Raw genomic sequence first — 25,295 nt, 5'->3', positions numbered from 1 at the left:
CAATAAGATTAAATCATTTAGTTTAATTAGGGCTCAACTTTAATTAATAATTAGGGCATTTGCTTGGTTAAAATTGATGATTGGCTGCTTGTAGCATCGATGAATTGGTCGAGTAAAGTAAATCGTGATGCAACCATAAATCAATTGTATGTTTAATTAAGAGAAGTCAATGATAAAAAATTACATAAGAATGCCTCTTGCTCCTAAAACTAGAATTTCCTATCCTGAATTACATTTACCCACCTAGCTTTTAATTTCTTGCACAACCCCACTCCCCCCAATTTACCATTATAACTAGAGAATTAGCTTAATAAAACTCATATCGCACTTTCCTACGAATTGATCAGACTTACCGTTAATGCTACGCTTTAGTAGTAGTAGTAGAGTTAAATAAATATAAAGGTATTTAATTAGAGGTTTGTAGACGACAGTATAACTCTACTATCAAGCCCCAAATATGGAGTGGGCTATAGTAACCCACTTCATCTACTTGAAGTTTAGGCCCAAATACCCCCTTAAATGTCCAATTTTTAGTCAGAATAAATCTTAAAATTTAAGACAAATTTGAATCAACAAAATGAAATATTTTGATCTTACTAGTAGACTATTGATTGATGGGTGTGCCTGTAGTTGGGAACCGGTCACACCCTATCCTTCTTCCCTCCAATCAAGCCTATCCTCCTTTGAAATTTCCACACTTCCACACATACTTTTGTTTCATTGGGCCATAAAAACAAATTTTGACATATACTTTTTGAACATCTACTATGACTTGACTTTGGGACCATTTTTAGTTTTTCAGTAGTTTAGGGGAAAAGGGGGGAAAAAGGAGTACTGCCAATATTGAAAGTGTGATTAGCATAACTGAGTTTTCTTTAAAACAAACGAAAAAGGACAGGAGAAAATGCCTTCTTGATCTTCAAATTTTAAGCTTAGTTCTCATTATTTGGTCTCTCGGTTTTAACATATTATACTTTTAATCTTTATAAGTTTTGAGTTTGATTTCAATTTAGTCTCCATGTTTTAAAATATTACAATTTTACCCTTAAAATTTGAGTTTTGTTTCAACTTAGTCGTTAGGTTCTAAAGTTTAGCCAACGGTTGTTGTACTAGAAAAAAAACTTATTATTATTGTTGTGAAACTTAGGAGCATAACGAGAACACAGATATGAAAAAATATAATAAATAAATAAATAAATAATAAAATAAAATAAAATATTAAAAATATGAAAATTGGATTTAAATTTTGAAGTGGATTTTCTCACTAATGTGTGTTCATTCAAGATCCATAAAATGCGCCCACTATTTATAGGCAAAGTGGTAAGTAGGATGTGGTACCACTTGGATACTATGCATAGGTGGTTGAATGATACATGGGCAACATGTGTGGACACTAAACATGGGCATTTAAAACCTATTTATAATATTTATAATACTCTCCCTTAGATGCTCACACACACACATATATATATATATACCTCGTTAAAACCTAACTAGGAAAATCCCAATGGAAAAAAATCCTAGTGAAGGAAAATGAGTACATATTTCATATAATCTAATAATCCTAAAAGAATTCGCTCCCCTTCCTAGAAACATCACTTGAGATCTCTGAATCACCACATTCTAACGTTGTGGACCAATTTCTCCAATGTTGCGGTGGGTGATAACTTTGTAAATAAGTCTGTCGGGTCATTCTTCGAACAAATTTATTGGACCGTGATGTCACGATTTTCTTCAAGATCATGAATGTAGAAAAGTTTTGATGAAATATGCTTTGTTTTACTCCTTTAAAATATCCTCCTTTGATTTGGGATATGCATGTTGTGTTGTCTTCGTATAATATAGTTGGAAGATTTTTATTAGAAGACAAGCCACATGTTTCACGAATGTACTGAGTCATTGATCTTAACCATACACATTCTCGACTAGCCTCATAAATTGCAAGAATTTCAGCATGATTTGAGGATGTGGCCGTTATGGTCACTGATCGCCATGATATAGCAGTTCCTCCACAAGTAAATACATAGTCTGTTAGAGATCTAGCTTTGTGTGGATCAGATAAACCTCCAGAATATGCATAACCAACTAGATCAAAATTTGATTTATTTGAATAAAACAAATCCATACCAATCGTTCCTTGTAGATAACAAAGCACATGCTTAATTCTCGGGAATTTGATCTATGTGTTTCAGGTACCTTAAATCCTTATGGATTTCTCATATAAATATCATTATCAAGATATCCATATAAATATGTTGTGACTACATCCATAAGATGCATATCCAGACTTTCATACATCAGACCAATTAAATATATTAGTGTAATTGTATCCACCATCGAAAAATACGTCTCTTCATAATCAATACCAAATCTTTGTGAAAACCTTGTGCAGCTAGCCGCTTTATATCTTGTGAGTTCATTTCATTTTTTTTCCTCACAAATACTCATTTGTATCCCACATATTTATCATCTTCTGGTATTCGGACTATTGGTAAAAAAACCTGACATTTTAAAAGTGAGTTTAATTCTACCTCAATTACTTCTTTCCGCTGAAGTCGATCTTTTCTATATCAACATTCTTCAACAGATTTTGGTTAAAATCTTTATTTTATATACAATATCAAGAGCAATATTATATGTAAAAATGTTGTCAATAACTACATGAGTTCGATTCCATCTTTTTTTCTGTCATGACATAGTTTATTGAAATCTTATTATTATTTTTATATATTCCATCTTCCTCATTAGTCATGTCATGAATTTCTTCATGAATATTTACATCCTCAACCAAGTCTTCTTGATTATTAATTATTTTTGTTTTTCGAGAATTTTTATCTTTAGAACCCACTGGTTTACCATGCTTCTGGCGTATTCCAGACTCATTAGTGACAACTTGCTGTGTTGGGATATCAATTTTTTATGGGACATTTGCAGCCGGTATATGTAACTTAGTTACTTCCTTTGCATCTATAAATGCATCAGTAATTGATTTGCTATATTTTGCAAATGATTTTTTTTTTAACTTCAAGTTCACATTGATTTGTCCGAGGATTTAAATGAGACAATAACGATGCATTCCATGTAATTTCTTTTTGCAAATGCTTAATTCCTCCTCCTAATGTTAAAAATTTTGTCTCATTAAAATGATAATCAACAAATCGTATAGTAAATACATCACCTATTAGAGGTTCAAGATATTTGATAATTGATGGGCAATTATATCCTATACATATTCCTAACCTCCTTTGAGGACCCATCTTAGTACGTTGTGGTGGAGCAATTGGAATATATACTGCACATCAAAAAATTCTCAGATGGAAAATATTTGGCTCATGATCATAAGCTATTTGTAATGGCAAATACTTATGATAAGATACTCCCTAATGCGTACAAGTGACTCTGCATACAATATAGCATGTCCCCATATAAATGTAGGAAGCTTACTCTCAAAAGCAATGGTCTAGCAATAAACTGCAAACGTTTTATGAATGATTCTGCTAAAACTATTTTGTGTATGAACTTGAGCTATAGGATATTAAACAATTATCCCAATTGACATATAATAATTATCAAAAGCTTGGAATGTAAATTCATTAGCATTATCAAGACGAATGATTTTAATTATATAATCAGAAAATTGTGCTCTTAACTTAATTATTTGAGCAAGTAATCTTGCAAATGCAAGATTTTGACTTGATAATAAGCACACGTGTGACCATCTGCTGGATGCATCTATTAGTACCATAAAATATCTAAATGGTCCACATATATTACCATGAATTCGTACTAAAAATGCAGGTGATTCAGTCCCCACTTTGACGAGTGATGACCAATGATTAATTTTCCTTGAAAGCAAACATCACATGATAATTCATTAGCTTGAAGAATCTTCTGGCTCTTCAATGGATGTCTATTTGAATTCTCAATAATTCTTCTCATCATATAGACTCTGGATGACCTAATTTGTCATGTCAAATTATAAATATGTTTGGATTCATGAACTTCAGGTTCATTGTTGCATATGTTTCAGTTACTCATACATGAGTATAATATAATCCAGAAGATAAAGCACGCAACTCTTCCATATACGTTTTTCATATGAGACAGTAGATATGATATAAAGTTACTCCATATTATTCTTTCTATGAGTCCCGATATGATAACCATTGCAATGTATATCTTTAAAACTAAGTAGATTTGTCTTTGATTGACTGGAGAACAATGCACTATTAATTGTGAATTCTGTCCCTTTAGGCAAAATAATATTTGTTTTTCCAAAATCAATCAAGTTTGCAGAACCTGATATTGTATTTACTTTTGCTTTTAGCATTATCAATTTGGAAAAGTATTTTTTATTTGTAAGTATTGTGTGTGTAGTTCACTGTCTGCTAGACATAGATTTTCTTTGCACATTTTTTAATCACCCAACAAATGAAAATGATGCTTGTTTCTTCATTAAAAAAAATAATTACAATAAGAAAAAGAACATTTGGAATATACAAAAGTTAACATCTACTAAAAGGAAAAAAACATAGAGATGAATAAAAAAATAACATTAAGTCTAAATATTCTCAAAGTCAAAAGAAACATTTGATGTTCCATCAACTGTGCCAATCTTCTCTTCAGAAGATTCAAAGAAGTCCGCCACATCTAAATTTGTCATATAGAATGAGTCAAATATATCATTATCTTGATGCAACATTCGCTTCCACATTTTCCCATTTTTTCTTCAGGGAGGCCTGATAGAAATCAACTAAGTGTTTTGACGTACGATAGGTACGTTACCAATACCCAATCATTCCTCATCGGAAGCATTTATTTTTAACACTCTTTGAACTCTTATCTTATGGAGCTTTCTCTTTGTGTTCATCATTTTGTGTGGTTCTTTTGAAATTTGAATGATTAGAATGACCATCATGAAAATAATAATTATTTCTTCCTCTGGCACGGTCACGACCTCGACCACCATTATTAACATTCATAGAATTCACTTTAGGGAATGATGTTGTTCTAGTTGGTCGAGATTCGTGGTTCTTCATCAATAACTTGTTATTTGGTTCGACCATGAAAAGATATGAAGGATATTGTTTAAAATCTTTCTCTCGATATTCTACTGCAGGAGCATATTCGAGACAACAGCAATATCGAGACATGAAATGTAGAAAATGTCTTCTCTAACGTATCAACATTAGTAATTTTCTCTTCGCATAACAACAATTTTGAATTGATTTTAAATAATGCAGAATTGTAATCACTTGCTGATTTAAAATCTTGTTGTCCTAAATGCATCCACTCATAACGAGATTTAGGAATAATAATTGTTTTTTATGATCATACATTTCTTTCAAAATTTTCCACAAGATACGAATATCTTTTATTGTAAGATACCCCATTTTCAATCCCTCGTGGAGATGACGACGAAGGAAAACCATATCTTTTGCTTTGTTTTGACTAGATGTCGTATTTCCTTCTTTAATTGTTTCTCCCAAGATCATAGCAACCAGGTGGATTTTGGCATTAAACATCCATGACAAATAATTATTGCCATTAATGTTAAGGGCTACAAATTCTAATTTCGTAAAGATTGTCATGACAACACTATCACAAAACATTATATTTGTATTAGAAATTTAATATGTACTAAATATGAAAAATTTTATTTTATTAATTATAATAAAGAGAAAAAAACTGACATACCTTCAACGAGGGAAGCAACAAGAGCTCGTGCTGCTATCGTGTTGTGGAATTGGGAGTACAATGAGAACACGAATTGAGAAAATATAATATAATAATGAATAAATAAAATAAAAATAAAATAACTAAAATTATGAAAATTTGAGTGAAATTTTGAAGCGGATTTTCTCACCAATGTGTGTTCATTCAAGATTTACCAAATGCCACTATTTATAGGCAAAGTAACAAGTAGAATGTTACATTTGGACACTATGGATAGGTGATTTAATGATACATGGGCGACATGTGTGATAATGGAAAAATGATATTTTGCATTGGACACTAAGCATGGGCATTGACACCTATTTATATTATTTATAATAATTAAAAGGTCAAATTATTGATAAAAGCATATCAATCATTTTTTTTTGTTACTATTATAAAGTTGGAGAATCGAACATCTAATCTCAAAGTTGATAGTATAAATTTTGTATTAATTGAGTTATGCTCATATTTGGACATTGATTTTTTTTCAAACTACTTTTCTAATTTCTCCTTGAATTCAACTAAATTAGATGAGAAATTGGACTTTCACTCTTAAAAATTAATAAATATGGTTGCTATCCTTAATGAAATATCTTTGAATATATACCAAATGTTTTAAAATTAAGCAATGAATAGGATATCAAATACAATAATAGGGATATTTTCCTTACCTAGAGGTTGTCGATATTTCATACACAAATCCGATTATATTATATTATATGAACTAAAAAAGATTATGACATGAATTATAGCTTATTTATGATGGTTTATTTTATATTTTAGAAAGAAAAATAATTTATACACCTAAATTTTAGGGTTAATTAGAATTTCCATCTAATAATTTTATCCATTCAAAATGTAATTTGTCATAAGTGAATATTTTAAATCGATACAATTATTAGATTGAAGTTTCAATTGATACAATCTTCAATTTAAGAGTATAGTTGACTTTCTCCCATTATTTTATAAAAGAAATATACGTTTTACTAATAAATAAATTTTGCTTCCTGAAAATTAAGGAGGTTGAATGGAATTTTACTTGTCAAGATTTTCAATATATTTTTTAATTTTTATAAATATTAGTTATGATAAAATATAAAATTTCGTATAAGACAATTGTGTTGTACGAAATTCAGTAGATTTATGAATTTTTAGACATATTCACTTATAAATTATAATTATAAAACCTTGGTCAATAAAATTTATGGATCTCCCAGTAATTTCCATTTGAGATTTTTAATCATAATAAATTTACTATTATATACATTCTTCACTAATATTCATACAAGAAATACTAATAAATAAAACATGGAAGGAAATAAAAACTTTCCATAACAATGGTATTCGCTCTTTATAAACATTTGCAAATAAGGGAGAGAGCATTATATTTTGTTGTAGCTGCCGTCCGCCGCCTATCGATCGTCGTCTTACCGTCAGCCACCACTCACCGACAACTCGCCACCTACTCCCGCTGTCGCTTTGCTACTGTAAAAATAATTTTCATATACACTATATTTCATTGGTCAATTTTGATGTATACCTATGATTTTTTTTATTAGTTTTATTGATACCTATGATATATAGATCTAGGGTTCAAGTTTTGGAGGTCATTGGTGTGCTTAATTACCAACCAAATTAAGGTTGTTCCGACGTCTTTTTGGTAGGATTTTTTAGTGATGGGACGAGGAAAATTGAGCATGAAGCTAATTGGTAATGAAAAATCTCGAAAGACAACTTTTTATAAGCGGAAAGCAAGTTTGTTGCGAAAAGCTTATGAACTCTCTACACTATGCGATGTTCGTGTTTGTGTTTTTGTCTATGGCCCTAACCAAAACGACCAATCTCCTTTCCAAGTTCACACGTGGCCACCTTGTCGGGAAGACGTCAACAACTTGATTGCTTCTTACAAGACTAATTGTCTCCACAAACGTGCTCACAAAGCATGTGGTCTCCTTGACTTCTTCTCCGAGAGGAAGAAGAAGATTGAAACCGACATGTCCAAACTTCGCAAAGATGTTGCCAAAGCCAGGTAAATTATAATTAAGGACATGTTTGAGTTGACCATATTTAATTAATATTGTGGTTTAGTATTTTATTGTTAATTTAATTAGGTTCCCAAAGTGGGATGAACGTCTAGACCATCTATTAGAAGATCAACTACGAGTTTTAATGGTGGAATTGGATTCGAAGCTCGAGATGACGAAAAGAATGATCGAGATGGTGACAGAGAATCATATCGATGAGGGGACGCTAGAGGAGAGTAGCCAAACTCTAAATACAAACATGAAGCAGAAACAAGTAATGTCATTTGATCACGAGGAAAGCTATGGGATGTTTGGGAGGCCATCAATGCAACAAACACGAACCATAATGCCATTCCATCACCAATATCATCAACTTCAAACAGTGGCACAAAGTCTTCAAATAGATTGTGAGCTTAAGAATTTGCCTCAATTCCCATTTGGGGAAAACGAGTCATCAACCCAAATTCCCTTAAGTTATGAGAATAATAATTATCTCCAAAACCACCCTAATTTTTACCATGATTCAACAAATGGGATAGTTATGAACAATACACAAAGTTACTCAATGTGCCGCTATGGACTTCCTCTACCGACACAATCCGTTCTCCCAGTATCACACATGCAAATGCAATTCACAGATGATCAACTGATGATGGCTTGTGCTTCAAATCCTCAAATGGCTTTGCCTAATAATGCTTCTACTCAAGTTAATGACCAGTTTGATTACTTCAATTATGAGTATTTTATCAAGCCTAACAACTTCTAAGCCATTAATTAGTTCAAAGCTTTGAAGTAGAATTCATTTACATGATTATTTTTTGATCACTAATTTAGCTTTTAAATTGTTGATGTTAGTCTTATTTTATTGTTTTGGAGATCATTTCTCTTAATTGCTTTTCTTTTGGTTGGAAGTTTGGAGTCTCGGAGCATTTTTAAGGCTTATGTTGTAGTTAACTTCAGTAGGTGCAAATGAAGTAGAAATCATTAAATTCCTACTAATTATCTAATCAAATGATAACTTACATTTTTTCTTTTCTATCTATTTTATTACATTTGGTTCTGCAAATATACCACTACATGCCTATCGTACAATGCTATATCCATAATTTATATGTTTATTTCAAAACTACATGCCAATAAAATTTTCTAAACTGTTTTATATATTGTAGTATATTGGTTACAAAATTTCTATTATTACAAAATATAGTCAACTATGAAGTCTACCTGTAATAGTTATGGATAAACTTGTATCAATGTTAGACATTTAATTTAATTTTGAGTATCTAATTATAATCATCCAAACAAATTATTATGCACCAATTGTTATTACTTCATAAAATTCTTTAATAGTAGAAGTTTTTATTTTGGTAAAATTATTTTCTCTGTATGTGTTGTATGACAAAATAAAATAAAATAAAAAAATTCACGAGCAATCTATATTAAGAACAAAATTTGTGGGCCATGCTAATAACAATAAGGCCTTTTCAAATTTTCATATAACTTCTACGATTGTTTTTAAAGATGAAATCATATATGTATTGACATATTTATACTCTTTAATACATGAATTATATATCCTCATAGAAATGAACGTATCAATTCAATGTGTAGTTCATTCTTTCAAACAAAGCACATCCTGTCAATATTTAGCTATTGGATTTAAAAGACATTAAAATAAATATTTGCTAATAATATAGAGGTAAAAAAAGAAAAAAAAAAGAAAAGAAAAGTTTCTTCTTCATAACCCGTTTATATATATATATATATATAGTATACATTAGCCAATTTTAGAAAATAAAGATTTTTCATATAAATCTAGACCTTTAATTGAATTTTCTTTTTCAGTTTTTCAAATGTGGGCATTATTACAAAAACACATTTGTTTTGAAATATGTTGTGAAAAAATATATATTTTTATGGTATAAATACGATTTTAAAAAAATGCAATATAACAAGTCATTTTTTTTTAGAATAATAGAGATAGAATATTTGAACTACAAACGTTTTAGTCTTTAACATACCCGTATATATGTAGGTTGAACTATATTTGCTTTAACAATATAAAAGTTATTTAGATATGACTCTCATTCAATAGGACGTTGATTAGCGATTACATCTTAAATCATATCTCATTTTTCAATCTGATAATTGTTTAACTAATTTCTTTTTCATTCTAATGGATTATTTGTTTTACATGTTTTGTTATCGCTTTTCAGATAGATCTTTAATATTCCTAGTTGTTTTACATGATTTCACCTTTTAAAATTTATAAAAAATTTATCTGGATAACTTTAAAATCCATCTTACATGAATTTTTAATAGTTTCCAAAATGTAATTTTTTTTTGAGATGTGAATAGCAAAAAAAAACATATATAATTAGTTAATAAATTAACAAATTAATCATTAATAATAAATTATTTTGCAAAGGTAGGTAGGAAATCAAACTACTAACCTTGAGGTTGATAGTATAAGTACAGTGTCAATTGAGCTATACTCATGTTGGCTAGAATTTTATTATTAATTATTGATATTGTAATTAATTTAATTAATAATTAATTGTTTTAGTTGATTAAACTAAATTTAATTATTTTTAATTTAAAATTTTTCTTTTTTATTGGGTAATTGTTTTAAATGGCAAAATTGTTGGAAATATTTTCAAATATAACAAAATGTGTGATAGCGAGTGATAGATACTGAACTGATAAACAATAACATTTTGCTATATTTGTAAATAAGTTGGGTCATTTTTTTATATAAAAAATTGCTTAAATAAGTTGGGTCACTTTTTAATATTTAAAACAACCATTTTTTATTTTAAGTAATTAAATAATTAACGAATAAAATACATACTAAAGAATGCTAAATTTAATTTGGGACTGCTTAAATTTGAATATTTAACTAAATATTTATTTAATTTTAATTTCTATATATGGGTAGTAATGTTTTGTTCTAATGTATGAATTTTTTTTTGCTCAGCTGTTTGCCATTTCTTTTATACGTGTTATCTTTCCAATGGGGTGAATGCCACGACTCTTACCCTCATTACTAAGAGATCTGGGGCTGATCATATGGAGGATTTTCACCCTATTGCGTGTGATGTTATATATAAGTGCATCTCTAGGATGATTGCTGACGGACTACGTGTGTGCTTGTCTCAGTTTATTAGTGGGAACCAATCGGCATTTGTTCTGACGAAGTATCATTGATAACATTCTTCTGTGTCAAGTACGAGTAATTCAAGCTATGACTTATGAATCAAGAAGATTTTATCGTAAAAACTAACTACAGGGATCAATTACAGTTATTACGAGGTTATGGAAATGTGTTATCAATTGATTGATGCTTTAGCATCTAGAGACTTCAAAACCTCATTTTCAAAGAAAATTTTAGACTCATCCGCAGCAGGGTCTAAGTAATGATATGTGATTGTTTTAAGGCTAAAGAATAATATGAGGATTGGTTTAAGCATTTTTATAGCCATGACAGTATAGAGCATCGTGATGAGTTTCTCATGAATGTGAAATTTAATTAAACAGAGTTATTATCAGACATGTAAACCCTAAGAGAGACATCACAGTCGGCGCTTCTAGAGTAGAAACAGCATTCAGTTGAGCAGATTTGTTCTGGTACGTATCTTCAAATGACGCATTATATAGCATGACCAGTTTCTCCACTACAGATATGAAGTTTTCCCCGTGACAGAATGGTAAGCTCAGATATATGTTTTTAATGGATAAGACTTTCTTAAGCTCACGACAGTTTTCATAGTTCTCAACTTGAGCGTGTTAAAGTATTGTTGATTTTTAGCATCTTGAGTTTCAAAGTTATATATGGAAGGGGTTGTCACACCTCTTTTGATACTAGTTTCAGCTATGTCAAACAGTGACTCTCGTTTTACATCTAGTTTTTTGAAGAGTCTCCAGTTAGCATTGGATACTCGATTGGATTTTAATACAGCTTTTCACCCACAGACTGATAGTCAGAAGGAACGTTTGAACTAGATATTGTTGAATATGTTGTGCACTTGTGTGTTAGAATTTTTAGGGAGTTGAGACTCTCACTTGCATTTGATGGAATTAGCATAATAACAGTTATCCGGCTACCATTGGCATGTCGTCGAAGCCCTCTATGGGAAGAGCTGCAGGTCTCCTGTGTGTTGGGATGAGATAGAAGAAAGGAAATTGCTAGGACTTGAGCTAGTGCAAGCCATGAATGTGGCAATACAGAAGATCAAGGCTCGTATGCAAACAACTCAGAGCAGATAAAAAAGCTACGTCGACGTGAGATGTAAGGACCTAGAATTTGAGACTGGTGATAAAGTGTTCTTAAAGGTGGCACCTATGAAGGATATTTTGAGGTTTGGAAGGAAAGGGAAGCTGAGCCCAAGGTTCATTGGACCTTTCGAGGCCTTGGAGCGAATTCATCTCGTAGCTTACCGATTGGTATTGCCTCCATCACTTTCTTTAGTTCATAATGTCTTCCATGTTTCGATGCTGAGAAAGTATGTAACAGGTCCATCCCATGTAGTTGACTTTGAGCAATTGTGGTTGAATGGCAACTTGAGTTATGAAGAGAGGCATGTGCAGATTCTCGCCAGAGAGGCAAAGATGTTACGCAATAGGAAAATAGCAGTTATAAAGATTTCGTGGCAGAATCACCAGTTCGAGGAGGCCACCTGGGATGAGAGAATGAGATGAGGACCACGTATGCAGAGCTTTTTCAGGAATAAACTTTCAAGGACGAAAGTTTTTAAGGAGGGAAGAATATAACACCCCAAATTTTGTTCTTAATGTAATTTCAATATTTTTCTAGTATTAGAGAGCATTTTTTGAATTTTGGAAATTCAAAATGTAATTATTGTCATTTAATTGTTAAGAAAGGGGTGTCTCAATTTAATTGTTTGATTGGAGGAAATTTATGGATATTGGATTTTTAATGTCAAACAAATTAACTTTGAAATTAATGTCAATTAATTTCATTTTGGAAAGAAAGGTATTTCAATTTCATGGTTTAATTAGAGGGAAGTTATGAAAATTGGACTTTTAATGTCAAACAAATTAAATTTGAAATTAATGTCAAGAATTAATTTCATTTTGGAAGGAATGAGTGTTTCAATTTAATGGTTTAATTAGAGGAAAATTATGGAAATTTGACTCTTTATTCACATAAATTTAATTTGAAATTAATGTCAAAAATTAATTTCGTTTTGGAAAGGGGTTATATCACACAAATTTAATTTGAAATTAATATCAAGAATTAATTTCATTTTGAAAGGGGTTATGTCACACAAATTTAATTTGAAATTAATGTCAAGAATTAATTTCATTATGGAAGGGGTTAGTTAAATTCTTTGTGAATTGAAAATTTTAAGGGAGAAATGGATTAAAAGTTGGAAGCAGTATTTGATTGAAGGAAGATTTTGGAGATTGGAGTCTTGAGGGTGGTTGTTGCTCAGGCTTCGTTAGGGAATTGAATTCAAAGATTTATTATTGAAGACTATCACTTGGATCGATATCTGAATCTAGTATCGAGGTAAGTAATCTTACTACTGGAACTGCCTACGGACTAGACAACAGAACGATAGCATGATAAACGGATAGTATAGTATGTCCAATATATGTTCTTGTATGAGAATCTGAAAGATTTATTTGTGTACGTAGATACTTGCATGCTAGTAAGAGATGATACTTGATTCACTGAGGTTGTATTTTATATGAGGATATTGAGGCGTATATGCATGTTGTATAGCCATGATATTGAGGTGTATATGTATGTTATAAAACCATATTGTGATAATTGTGATGTTGAGACTGTGATAGTGTCTTTACTGATTAGTTAGATGTCCACTAAGTATTGTATTTCCTTCGGGATTCACCAGATGTAATGGGCATACTTAACTATAGTATGATAGAAACAAGTTTTCATGTATGCATGTGTCCCATGAGGACTAGAGCAGTTTTTATGTTCCGCCAGAGGTAAGCATCTAGAGGACATAGATGCCTAGCCCAACCCCAGCAGTGGGGTTACTTACTGAATATCTTTCTCATGTTGTTGTTTCAGGTAAAGGTAGAGATGCACTGACGATTGATAAGCGGAATTCGTGATCGAGCCATTGGAACCAATTTTATGCTTCTGCTCATGATATTTAGATTCCTTTTCATGTTTTTTTTCAACTTTCAGTTTTGCTGTTTAAAACTTACTATTCAGAATTGTTTTTAGACTTGTTATTATCATTTATGATTTATTGGTATTTCATTATTTGTTTTTAATATTTGAATTTAATGAAAGACTTTTGAAGTTACCTTATTTATTTAGCATTTATTTCACCATAAAGGGTGTCGTTTTAAGTTTCATGCATGCATGTATTTAGTAACGGCCTAACTTATATTTTAGAAGGTCGAGTCGTTATAGTTGGTATCAGAACCACGTTTTAGGTTATGTGACTTACTATGTAAGTCTAGATTGACCATTATAACAATAATAGTTTGCTTATTTTCATTTGAAATTACACTTATTGATATATATCATTGTAAAACTGGAAGTACAATAGAGAACTTTCTCAGAATAATTGAAATTACAAAGTAAGTATTATTCAAAAGAATTGTTAGAAAATATCAATAAAGGAGAATGCCTAAAGATGTGTTAAGAGACTCATTGTTACCAATGAATAAGTAAATTCTATATTTTTTACAATAGTTTGCTTAATTTTATTTTAAATTACTAGTGATATATTATTAATTTTTCTTTATAGAAAGTGATTTTTTAAAACTGTAGACATAATCTTAGCGTAAATACTATCTTAAAAATAGCTAACTTAGAAGAAATCATTTTTAGATCATTTTATTCAAATAATAATTATCTAATTCCAAACGTATCCTTTAATCAACTATTACTTCCTTTATATTTATTTTATTTGTATTTTTTAGCCATTATATTTATATTATTTAAGAAGCTTTCAAATTAATTAATAGTGTGATTTAAATATTTTGAAAAGTCATAAATATTTTGCCAACAAGAACGTAGTTCAACTGAAAGTGTTTATACTATCAATTTCGTGGTTTGAGGTTCGATTCCCCCACCTCACATTTTAATTACAATACCTTTACGGTATTGAAAAAAAAATAGTAAACATTTCGTTTCTTATACTTGAATTTAGATTTTTGCCTAATTTTTTATACTTTTTTAGTATGTTCAGTAAGATAATTTTTTTTTTTTTTTTGGAAGCATGTGTAAAGTTTTTTTAATTTATTTTTACCCTAATTTTTAATATTGAATTAATTTAGTAAACCATTTTTTTCTAATTTATTAAATTTTTAAATATATTATTAATTTAGCCTTTCAAAATTTAGAATAAAAAATTGTTATAATATATAGCTCTTTTCTTATAAAATATTTTCATGCATTTGGTAAACTTTTTACTTTAGTATTTATATTATTGTAAAATTCCATCAATCTATATATATATATATAATATAATATATTAATGTTTAGCCCATAACTAAAACCATAATAGTTTGTTTAATTTCCATTTAATAGTGGTATATTGTAGTAAAATTGTCGCCACCATTTTGAGACTATTTCATGTGTCCCTTAATTAATTACTGCTTATTTAATATTTGTATTATTGAAGAAGTTTTAAATGTTGTATGCACTAATGTATATGTTAACTTCACACTTTTTTTTTAATGTTTATTATTATTAAGAAGTTTTACTCAATGATAAAACAATGTCATTACTATTGATATTTTTTCGTAAATATGAGATGCCATAGGAATTATATTGTTGCAAATTACAGAGAGGAGCAACGTGTGTGAAGCATAGAAAGAAAAGGGTTCCAAAGAGTAATTTGAGATATCTATTGTCCATTGCGACAGAAAGGGATAGTCACGTTAGAGTTCCTTATTACTGTATATGTCCAAGAAATATCCTCTAACCGCATATGCATGTATCTCTAGCATTTGTACTCTGATTCTCTCTAAATATTTTCTAAACATTACAAGATTTTTAATAAATTCTTAAACATTCAAATTTATATGTAATATCTCCCTACATTCTAAATATTTTATTTAAAGATTTTCAATCTATATAATACTTTTAAAAATTTATAGACTTATTAAACATAGAAATGAAAGTTTAAAGTTTAATTGATTATCTCAAAGATCGATTTAGGAGAATTTGATTTGAGATGAAACTTTGATTATCTCAAATTCAATTTGTTTCAAATTGAATGAATTTTGAAGTTTATTTAACTTATTCTTTTTTATTTAAGGTCGACCAACTTGATGAAAATTAGTAATTTGATAAGAATTTAAAAGATTGGAAGGTTTTTTTTTAAAAAATATAATTATTTAATTAATATTATTTTTTTTGCAGTGGAGTTATTGAAGTCATTAAAGGAATAGAGAGATAAACAAAATTGTTACTGTCGGTTGCTCTCTAAGATTTACACTGCTTCCAATTCCAAGTATGCACTCGCTAGAAAATAGATTAGAATCAAGAAAAATAATGCTCATAACAAATAAAACGAAGATTAGAGATCGGAATACAGATAGATGATGGAGTACAAATCGATACCTTTAGGATTATTAGCTTTGGGTTTATGAAGAAGAAGAATATGAAAGACGAGAGTTGAAAGAGAAAAAAAAAATAGCATAAAACAGGAAGAAAACAAGAAGAGTCAAAATAATGAATCTCATTTAATAATTAGACGTTTAATCTTTTGATAAAATCAATTAAACAGTGGCATGCATGCATGGTGAAAGGGTTATACATCCACCACCACCACATTTTGGAATCACCTCTAGCATGCTTGGTATCTATAGGTGTTCATTTAAAGCCAACTCGAATTTTCGAGTTGGTCTATAAAATGTCTCCAATCCGGCCTAATCCGACTCATACACACCTCTAAATGTAGGACAACATTCTTCTATTTCCTTTTAACTCTTGGTATGAGCCTAAGCCTAAATGCCATTTTCAACCTTTCAACCTAAAATTCAATTTTAATTCAAAGTCCAGATGAAGTTGGATTTCATAGAGGTGCACGGTAACTAAAAGAAAAAGAATGGGTATCTCCAATTCTTCCCCAATTCTTAAACGAAATTCTCTGCTTCATTAAGAGCGGAACTCTGCGACAAAAATGAACGTCTTGCCAATACTTTTATTAAAAGATAAAGAGTCAATTCAACAATAGGAATAGGACCATCCATCAATCACTACAGTGTGGAAATTTTTTTCTAAAAAAACAAAATATTTGGAATGTTGTGAATTTGCATGGATTTAAAATTTTCAATAAATTATAAAAAAAATCGATATGTTTTTCCTATTTGATTGGGTCAAAGATTACCAATGGAGAATTCATGGCCTAGCTTCATTTAGGAAATTGTTAGAAGAATTGGAGTGCAGGGCGGAATTGAGCCTAACTTCATTATGATAATTCATGTGACATGGTCACAAGTTTTTAAATTCCTCATTTAAACATGGTCGAGGTAGAGGCACTGTTCTATTAATTTTGCTCATTTAGTTAACAAAATCTCTATATTTTATTATTATTTTAGATTATATTTAACCACTCTTCGAATTTATCTCACTTTAATAAAATATCTAGATTTTATATTTGAAATATCCATATATTATTAAAACTTCTTTTATCCATACATTTTATTCAAATCTCTATATTGTTTTTCATAATTGTATACATATATTTTTAATGAATTAGTGGTATATTTCTCACATTTTGCTATTTAATTGAATGGTTACTCCATACATTGCCATATCTTTTGTTACTTACCCAAAGGTTTCATCGGTTTTCGAGTGATTTGAACTATTGTTTTTGCTATAATTTTACCATTAGGATTTGATTTAAAATAAACCAATCTCTTCCTTATTTTTCTCTCTTTTGAAACTTAAATTTAATTTTAGTATAAAAATTAGATTTTGATAGCTACTTTACAAATTGATTTAAAATTGATTTATAATAAACCAATCTCCTCATTTTTCTCCCCTAATTGATTCAAATTAACTTAAATTTGATTTAACCACTTTTCGAAAATATTCAGAATTAATCAATATTTGATTTGTTTATCACCATTTGTATTTTAGTTTATAATACATCTTTAGATTTTATATTATTTTATTCATTTTTTATTATTCTAAATTCGGATTAAATTTTTTATTTTCATTAGGATTTTACGGAATATTTTATACATATTATCATCTAATAAACTGTATATTTCATTTAAATTTGATTATTTTTTGTATTTTTTAATTACCTTTTATTCATATCATCTTATTATATTATTATATCATTAATTTGTCTTTTAGACAAATAAATAAATATTCACTTTTACAATCTTGCTGTTTTTTCCCTGCCTCTACAACGAGTTAAGTTTTTTCATAGGTTTTTGTGGTTGATGAAGTTATAAATACAATGTAATTGTTGAAGTTTATGAAAATTGAATTATGAATATAGTGTAATTATAAATAAATGAACTCCCTTTCTGATTTTTTTCATTGAATTATATTTGAATTTATATTTTATTATCAAAATAGATTTTATTTAACTACTTATCAATTTTTTAAATTAGAATAAACAAAAACTTACTATTTTTTCTCTCCAATTTATATTTGAATTTATTTTTTATTATTAAATTTGATTTTATCCAACTAACTTTTGATTTGTTTATATATTTGTTACAAATTCAATTGTATCTAAATATTTTTTAATTATTTTATGCATATTGTTATTAAATTAATTTGATTTTTTCTTTCTCTATATTATCGGTGTTTTCAATTTTTTATATACAAACATGTAAAAATGACTAGTTGAACCTAAAAAGAAACATATAAATGTGAATTAAATTTTAAATGTTTGAAACATGTGGATGTATATATATATATATATTTCAGTTAATTATTATTATTATTATTATTATTATTATTATTTATTAAAAGAATAACAAAAAACCCTAAATTTCATCTTCTTCATCTTCTTCGCTTAGCCGCCCCCAAATTTCATTTTCTCCTTGCAATATAATGTTTTTGATTGTTGGTTCAGCAACTACTTTCTTGAATTTCATATTGACCATATTCCTTCACATATTCACTTGCCAACAACAACTTTACTGGTAAAATCGATGAGGTCCATTGTTGTATACACATAAGTTTTTTGTCATCTTCCCTTGCATAAATGACCATATTGGATTATTAGTATTTTTTTATTATATAAATTTGTTTTGGTATTTTTATAATTTTGAAACTTTTTTTTACAGTTTTTTCAAATGAAACATTAAAATCTGTTGTTTCTCTTGTCAGCTCATTTATCTCAAGAGAATCTATTTGAGCTTTTGAATCAAAACAAACTAAAATTACCTATCAAATTATTGAAACATTCATGTATATATAATTATATATCAACAATGTGATGTAATAACCTATCAAATCATATAAGTTTAAATATTATATATATATATAATAATAATATTAATAACACCAACAACAAAAATAAATTAAAAAAGGAGTTTTTTTTCCACACTCCCTTGTTTCCACCTATCCGTAAATATATTAGATTACTAATGTTTGATGAATCTGAAGTATAGTTGAGTGACAAAATGCATTACTATTACAAATCAACGATTTGATTTCCACATCTACGTTTGTTAAAAGGAAAATAATAATAGTGTCAAAATATTATGTTCACTATATTTGGGGACTTATTTAATTTTATTTTCTATACATTTTGAGGTGTGCTCAAAGTTTTAATAAAAGATTGTTTTTAAATATAGAAAAATAAATAAAAATATTTACAAAATATGGCAAAATTTTAGAACTATCAATTATAGACGCTATTAGTGTTTATAAGTCTATATCTATCAGCGTTTATCATTGATAATTCGAAAAATTTACTATATCTTATAAATATTTTCAACAGTTTTACCATTTGAAATAATTTTTCTTTAATAAATCAATCATATTGATTGATTGGGTGTATTTGGAGTTGTGAACCAGTCACACCCTATCCTTGTTCCCTCCAATCAAGCCTATATCCTTCCTTTGGAATTTCCACCCTTTCACACATACTTTTGGTTCATTGGCTATATAAAAACAAAATTTGGCATGCACATTTTAACATTTACTATGACCCGACTTTGAGACCATGTTTAACCCTGTTTTCTCATAGTTTTTGGAAGAAAAAATCAATTGAAAGTGTGATTAGCATAACTGAGTATTTTTTTTTTTTTTTTTTTTTTTTTTTAAGTTTTCTTTTAAAAAAACGAAAACAAAACAACAAATATTGAAAAAAAAATATTTTTTAATATTAGGTTCTATTCAATACTTGGGTTACTTGTGAATAGAATTATAAGATAATGTTTGTGGAATTTAATTTGAGAAGAAAATTGGATTCAAATAGAACCAAACTCGGAATTTATTTGGTTTATCTTTTGATTTCCCCCTTTATAGATTATAATTTGGTTTAAAATTTCAGCTTTGACCTCAAATTTGTCATATGACATCAATTTAAATCTTAAAATTTTTAATTTCATCAATTTTGAACCCTAAACTTACATAAATACTGTAATTTTAATCTCAGTTATGTTTTAATTAATTCACCTACTTATATTTTTAACATAAAAAATGTAAGGTTCTTCATAAATTCGATAATTTTAATAAAATAGTTTTACACAAAAATAAGTTATTTGACCTATATACGAATTAGTCATTGAATAACATTCACAAAATTCATTAACTTTTTTAAAAAAAATCTATTTTTTTTTCTCTAAAAAAATTGTCAATTTCATATTGTATGAATGTTCTATTATTATTAAATTTTAGCAATACATGAAGTAAAAACTCATTAAATAGTTAAAATTACAATACTTTATCGAATTTATGATTTAATTTGAGGAAATTGAAAGTTTAGGGTCCAAAATAAGACAATCTCCTAAGTCGATAGTTTAAAATAGATTTTTTTTTTCTAATTAAAACTTATGTTAAAAGACTTCATATTTAAGAAGTCAAGTATGAATTATTACGCTGGAATGGAGGAATAATAAGGATCGTAAGATGTGAAAGTATGGTTAAAAATAAATAAATAAATAAAATGGTGGATAATTAATAATTATATCTATACCAATCATAGAATTTTCAAAGTAAAGAGTGTTTGATTGGAAGAAATCGTGGGTGGAAGAAGTCTTTTTCTACTAAACATAGGAAACCACACGGCAAAGGACCCCACAATAGTGTTTGGGTTAAATTCTATAATATTAATGATTATGAAATGAATGGTTCTTTGTAAAGATTGTTTTACATGCATTATTTTTTAAGAACAATAATTGTTTAAATAAATACTAAACTCGTTTTAACTTTTTTAAATTTTCTTAAGGTTCATACAATAATATATTACTATTAGACAATTTGATTCTAGACCTAAAAAAATTAAATTTAGTTGGAATGATTTAGTACATATTTATTGGTTCATTTTATTAATATTAAAAAATACTTGTATTTTTGCTTTTAATTTTGTTCTTGTTTCAAAATACTACATTTTTAATCTTAAAAGTTTCAATTTGAAAAAACTTGAAAGTTTTTTAAGTTTAAGAATGTTATAATTCTACTCTAGAAATTTGGGTTTTATTTAATTTGATCGCTATATTTAAATATTTATACTTTCTAACTTCAGCTTTTACTAAATAATCATTTTCAGTGATTTTAATGTGAATTAATTAGTATAAAATATATTTATTTAGCATTTGGGCTAGGCGTACTACAAGTAGTAATAAATAAGATAAAAGAATAGAGTTTCAGTTTACAAAACCGAAGGAAGACGGCAATGAACATCAAAAGTCAATCATCTAAAAACCACTCTGTTTTTGGCAAACTCTCTCTATAAAACCCCCCCAATTCCTTCACTTCCTTCTTCATCCAATTCCTGGTCTCTTCATTACAACATGAACATTTCAATTTCCTCTGCTTTTATCTTCCTAACAATCCTCACTTCCCTTCAATTCCCTTCAATTTTCTCTCGCAAATTAACACAATCTCCTTATTCCACTGCCATTTTCGATGTCTCTGCCTCCACAAAACAAGCCCAAAACGCCCTCTCCATTAAACCCAAACCTTTTGAAACTCACTCTCACCATCCAAATTCCCCTTTATCTCTGCCATTGCACCCCAGATTAACCCTTTATAACCCTTCTTACAAGGACTACGGTAGCCTCGTCAGGGCTCGACTCGCCCGTGATGCTGTTCGAGTTCAATCTCTTAACCGAAATCTTGAGCTCTCTTTAAATGGGGGCCAAAAAATTGGTGCAGGAATTAATGGGTCTGAGTCTGCAGATTCAATTACCGCTCCGGTTGTTTCAGGGCAGAGTCTGGGTAATGGCGGCGAGTATTTTGCCCGGATTGGCGTCGGTCAGCCTGTGCAATCGTTTTATTTGGTGCCTGATACTGGCAGCGATGTCACGTGGCTTCAATGCCAGCCTTGCGCTGCTGAGAAAGCTTGCTATAAACAGATCGACCCGATATTTGACCCGAAATCGTCGTCTTCTTACACTGCTCTGTCTTGCAATTCACAACAATGTCAATTGCTAGACAAAGCCAATTGTAATTCCGATGTCTGTCAGTACCAAGTCAATTATGGAGACGGCTCATTCACGACCGGTGAACTCGCCACCGAAACGCTGTCGTTTGGGAATTCCAATTCCATACCTAACCTCCCAATCGGGTGTGGCCACGACAACGAAGGCCTCTTCGTTGGAGCCGCCGGTTTGATCGGCCTCGGCGGTGGGGCCATTTCCCTTTCTTCCCAACTAAAAGCGTCGTCGTTTTCATATTGCCTCGTCGACCTAGACTCAGACTCGTCCTCCACTCTTGAGTTCAATACGGACCGACCCAGTGACTCACTCACCTCTCCACTCGTGAAAAACGATCGATTCCACTCGTACCGGTACGTGAAAGTCGTGGGAATGAGTGTTGGCGGGAACCCTTTACCGATTTCATCGACGAGATTTGAAATCGACGAATCGGGATTGGGGGGAATAATCGTAGACTCTGGGACGACTATAACACAGCTACCGAGTGATGTGTATGAATCGTTAAGAGAGGCGTTTGTGAAGCAGACGAGCAACCTCCCGCCGGCACAAGGGATATCATTGTTCGATACGTGTTACGATTTATCAGGTCAGTCGAGTGTGGAGGTGCCGGTGATAGCATTTGTTCTGCCGGGAGAAAACTCGCTACGGCTCCCGGCAAAAAATTACTTGATCCCAGTGGACTCGGATGGAACTTATTGCTTGGCCTTTTTTAAAACAAGATCGTCGCTTTCTATAATTGGGAGCTTTCAACAACAAGGAATACGTGTCAGTTATGACTTGGCCAATTCCCTTGTCGGATTCTCAACTAATAAGTGTTAGTGTTGTAAACTTAAGACTCAGCTGCCGCCATGTGGGATTATAATTTGGCTTAATTACATTATTCTAAGCCAATAAAATACTTTTGCTTATCATAATGTCTATGAAAGTTTAATTAATAGTGGGTTGAATTAAGCAAAATTATGTCCAAGTAGTTTCTTCATATTGATATTGTTTTAATCCATGTTGACTAAGGAGTCAACCAATTCTGAGAACAATGGTGCAAAAGTTTTGTATCATGAAAATAGAGAGATGGTGGTGGAGCAACAAGAAATCTCAATCTAGAAACTTTTGTTGATGGATATGTAGTTTTTTCAATTACAGCTAGATCGCAAAGTTGCCACATTAGACATCTTCCAAATATTAAAACAAAAAACAAACACGAAATTTTTTTTTGGAAGAGAGATGACAATATTTTCTACTATTTTTTTAAGTTAGAAAGAAAAACAATAGATAAACTCAACTACACTTTAACAAGTTCATTAAAAATGAGGGAAAGATACTACGTGAAGAAACTTAATTCTATATAAAAAAAAATTAATCGTGAAAAGATGTCAAAATTATAATAACAAAGGAGAGGATGTCAAAATTATAATAACAAAGGCCGCTTTGTTCTCTTCTAGAGAAAGGTGACAAAAATGCTAAAACTTATTAATGTTCTCAACAAAAAGAAGATCATTAATGAAAACCTCAATTTTAATATAAGAAAAATATTTCCTGCTGCAAAGCTTGATTGATGAACTCCAGACATCAAATTCTACCTCCAATAGAGTATTTCAACCTCGCCTTTCACAACCAACTTACAATCTCCCCATAGCACTTCTAAAGTTTAAACTTTTGCAATTTTATTTTTAACATCATCAAAATGATTGTTTGGTATAATTAGTAGTAGGAGAAATTGAACCACAAACCTCGTAATTATTAATATAGTCGTATGCTAATTGAGCTATATTCGCTTGACATATACTAAGTGTCATAGTTTTTTTAACCATTCATTTAAACTCCACTAAATTCACCGAATTTACAAATTTAATCTAAAATCCAACATTTCAACTACAACTTTACTGTCTTATTTTTCTAGATGTCCCTTTAGTATTGTATTAAGTCTATGTTATATACTTTATTGAAAGCATACAAGAATATATTTGAAGGAAATTAAATAATCCTAAAGGTAAACAATAAAACATAAGAATTAATAGGAGGAAGTGATATTAATAAACTTAATTTTTAAAAATTAAAAATTAATTGATTATGAAACGAGACCTAAATTTTTAATTCTGTGTCAAGTAGATTCATGAATTTAAAAAAAAATGAAAAATCTCGTGATTAAATATAAATTTAATCTTATATATTTTTGGTCCTAACTTTTGTGAAAATAATAATATCAAGGGAGAGCCTTCCTAGACTTCCTTATTAAGGCATACAAAAATATAATTGAAGAAAATTAAAGCACTTCTTTAACTTCTAAAAAAATTAATAAATTAATTGGTCTATTATACATAACTTTGAGTTTATGTTTAATAGTAGTTTAAAGTCTGGTTTGATAACTATTTTACTTTATTTGTTTTTTATATTTAAAAATTATGTCTTTTTCCTCACATTTTCTTATTCGTGATTTCATATTTTTTGTGCCAACATTTGAATTCTTAATCAATTTCTAAAAACAAAAATATCTTTTTAGAAAACCTTTTTCTTTTAAAAAAAAAATTGGTTGGAATTTTTAAAATAATCCTTAAAGGTAGATAACAAAACATAGAAATAATAGATGGAAGTGGCTTTTATAGACTTAATTTTCAAAAACTAAAAATAAAAAATTAACTGGTCACCAAACAAGATCTAAACTTTTAATATTGTGTGAGTAAAATTCTGAATTTTAAAAAATTAAAAAAAATATCAGATTAAGTTTGTAATTTAGTCCTATATAATTTTGATTAAAAAAAATTACTTTTATCGAAATAATAATTTATTCCAAAAAAACTTTCGTTGGTAATATGGATGGTGAAGTTAAATCCCCTTGAAGTTCCTTAAACTAACCAAAACCCCACAATTTTAGGCTTTTTTACAAATGCAGCAAGAATTAAAAAAAAGAACATTTTCAATCATTTTGTCATGTGGCAATTTTTAATTGGCATAACAGCGCTTATATAT

The 25,295-nt window shown here is 29.4% G+C and overlaps 3 protein-coding genes across 3 annotated transcripts; all 3 read left to right on the top strand.

The window, feature by feature from the left end:
• Window positions 1-7,394: 7,394 nt before the first annotated feature.
• LOC120079963 (floral homeotic protein FBP1-like) lies at window positions 7,395-8,508 on the top strand. The gene is made up of 2 exons (XM_039034450.1): window positions 7,395-7,747; window positions 7,830-8,508. The coding sequence occupies exons 1-2, from the start codon at window positions 7,395-7,397 to the stop codon at window positions 8,506-8,508; spliced, it is 1,032 nt and encodes a 343-aa protein (XP_038890378.1).
• A 3,575-nt stretch (window positions 8,509-12,083) lies between these two features.
• Window positions 12,084-12,440, top strand: LOC120079957. Its single transcript, XM_039034438.1, has one exon. The coding sequence runs from the start codon at window positions 12,084-12,086 to the stop codon at window positions 12,438-12,440; it is 357 nt and encodes a 118-aa protein (XP_038890366.1).
• Window positions 12,441-21,573: 9,133 nt separating this feature from the next.
• LOC120070277 (protein ASPARTIC PROTEASE IN GUARD CELL 1) lies at window positions 21,574-23,358 on the top strand. Its single transcript, XM_039022185.1, has one exon. The coding sequence runs from the start codon at window positions 21,687-21,689 to the stop codon at window positions 23,148-23,150; it is 1,464 nt and encodes a 487-aa protein (XP_038878113.1). The 5' UTR covers window positions 21,574-21,686; the 3' UTR covers window positions 23,151-23,358.
• The last annotated feature ends 1,937 nt before the right edge of the window (window positions 23,359-25,295 follow it).

Source organism: Benincasa hispida, chromosome 1, assembly GCF_009727055.1.
Source record: "Benincasa hispida cultivar B227 chromosome 1, ASM972705v1, whole genome shotgun sequence".
NCBI classification, from domain to species: Eukaryota; Viridiplantae; Streptophyta; class Magnoliopsida; order Cucurbitales; family Cucurbitaceae; genus Benincasa; species Benincasa hispida.
The sequence above is the reverse complement of the archived record's forward strand: the minus strand, read 5'-3'. Positions and strand labels throughout refer to the sequence as shown.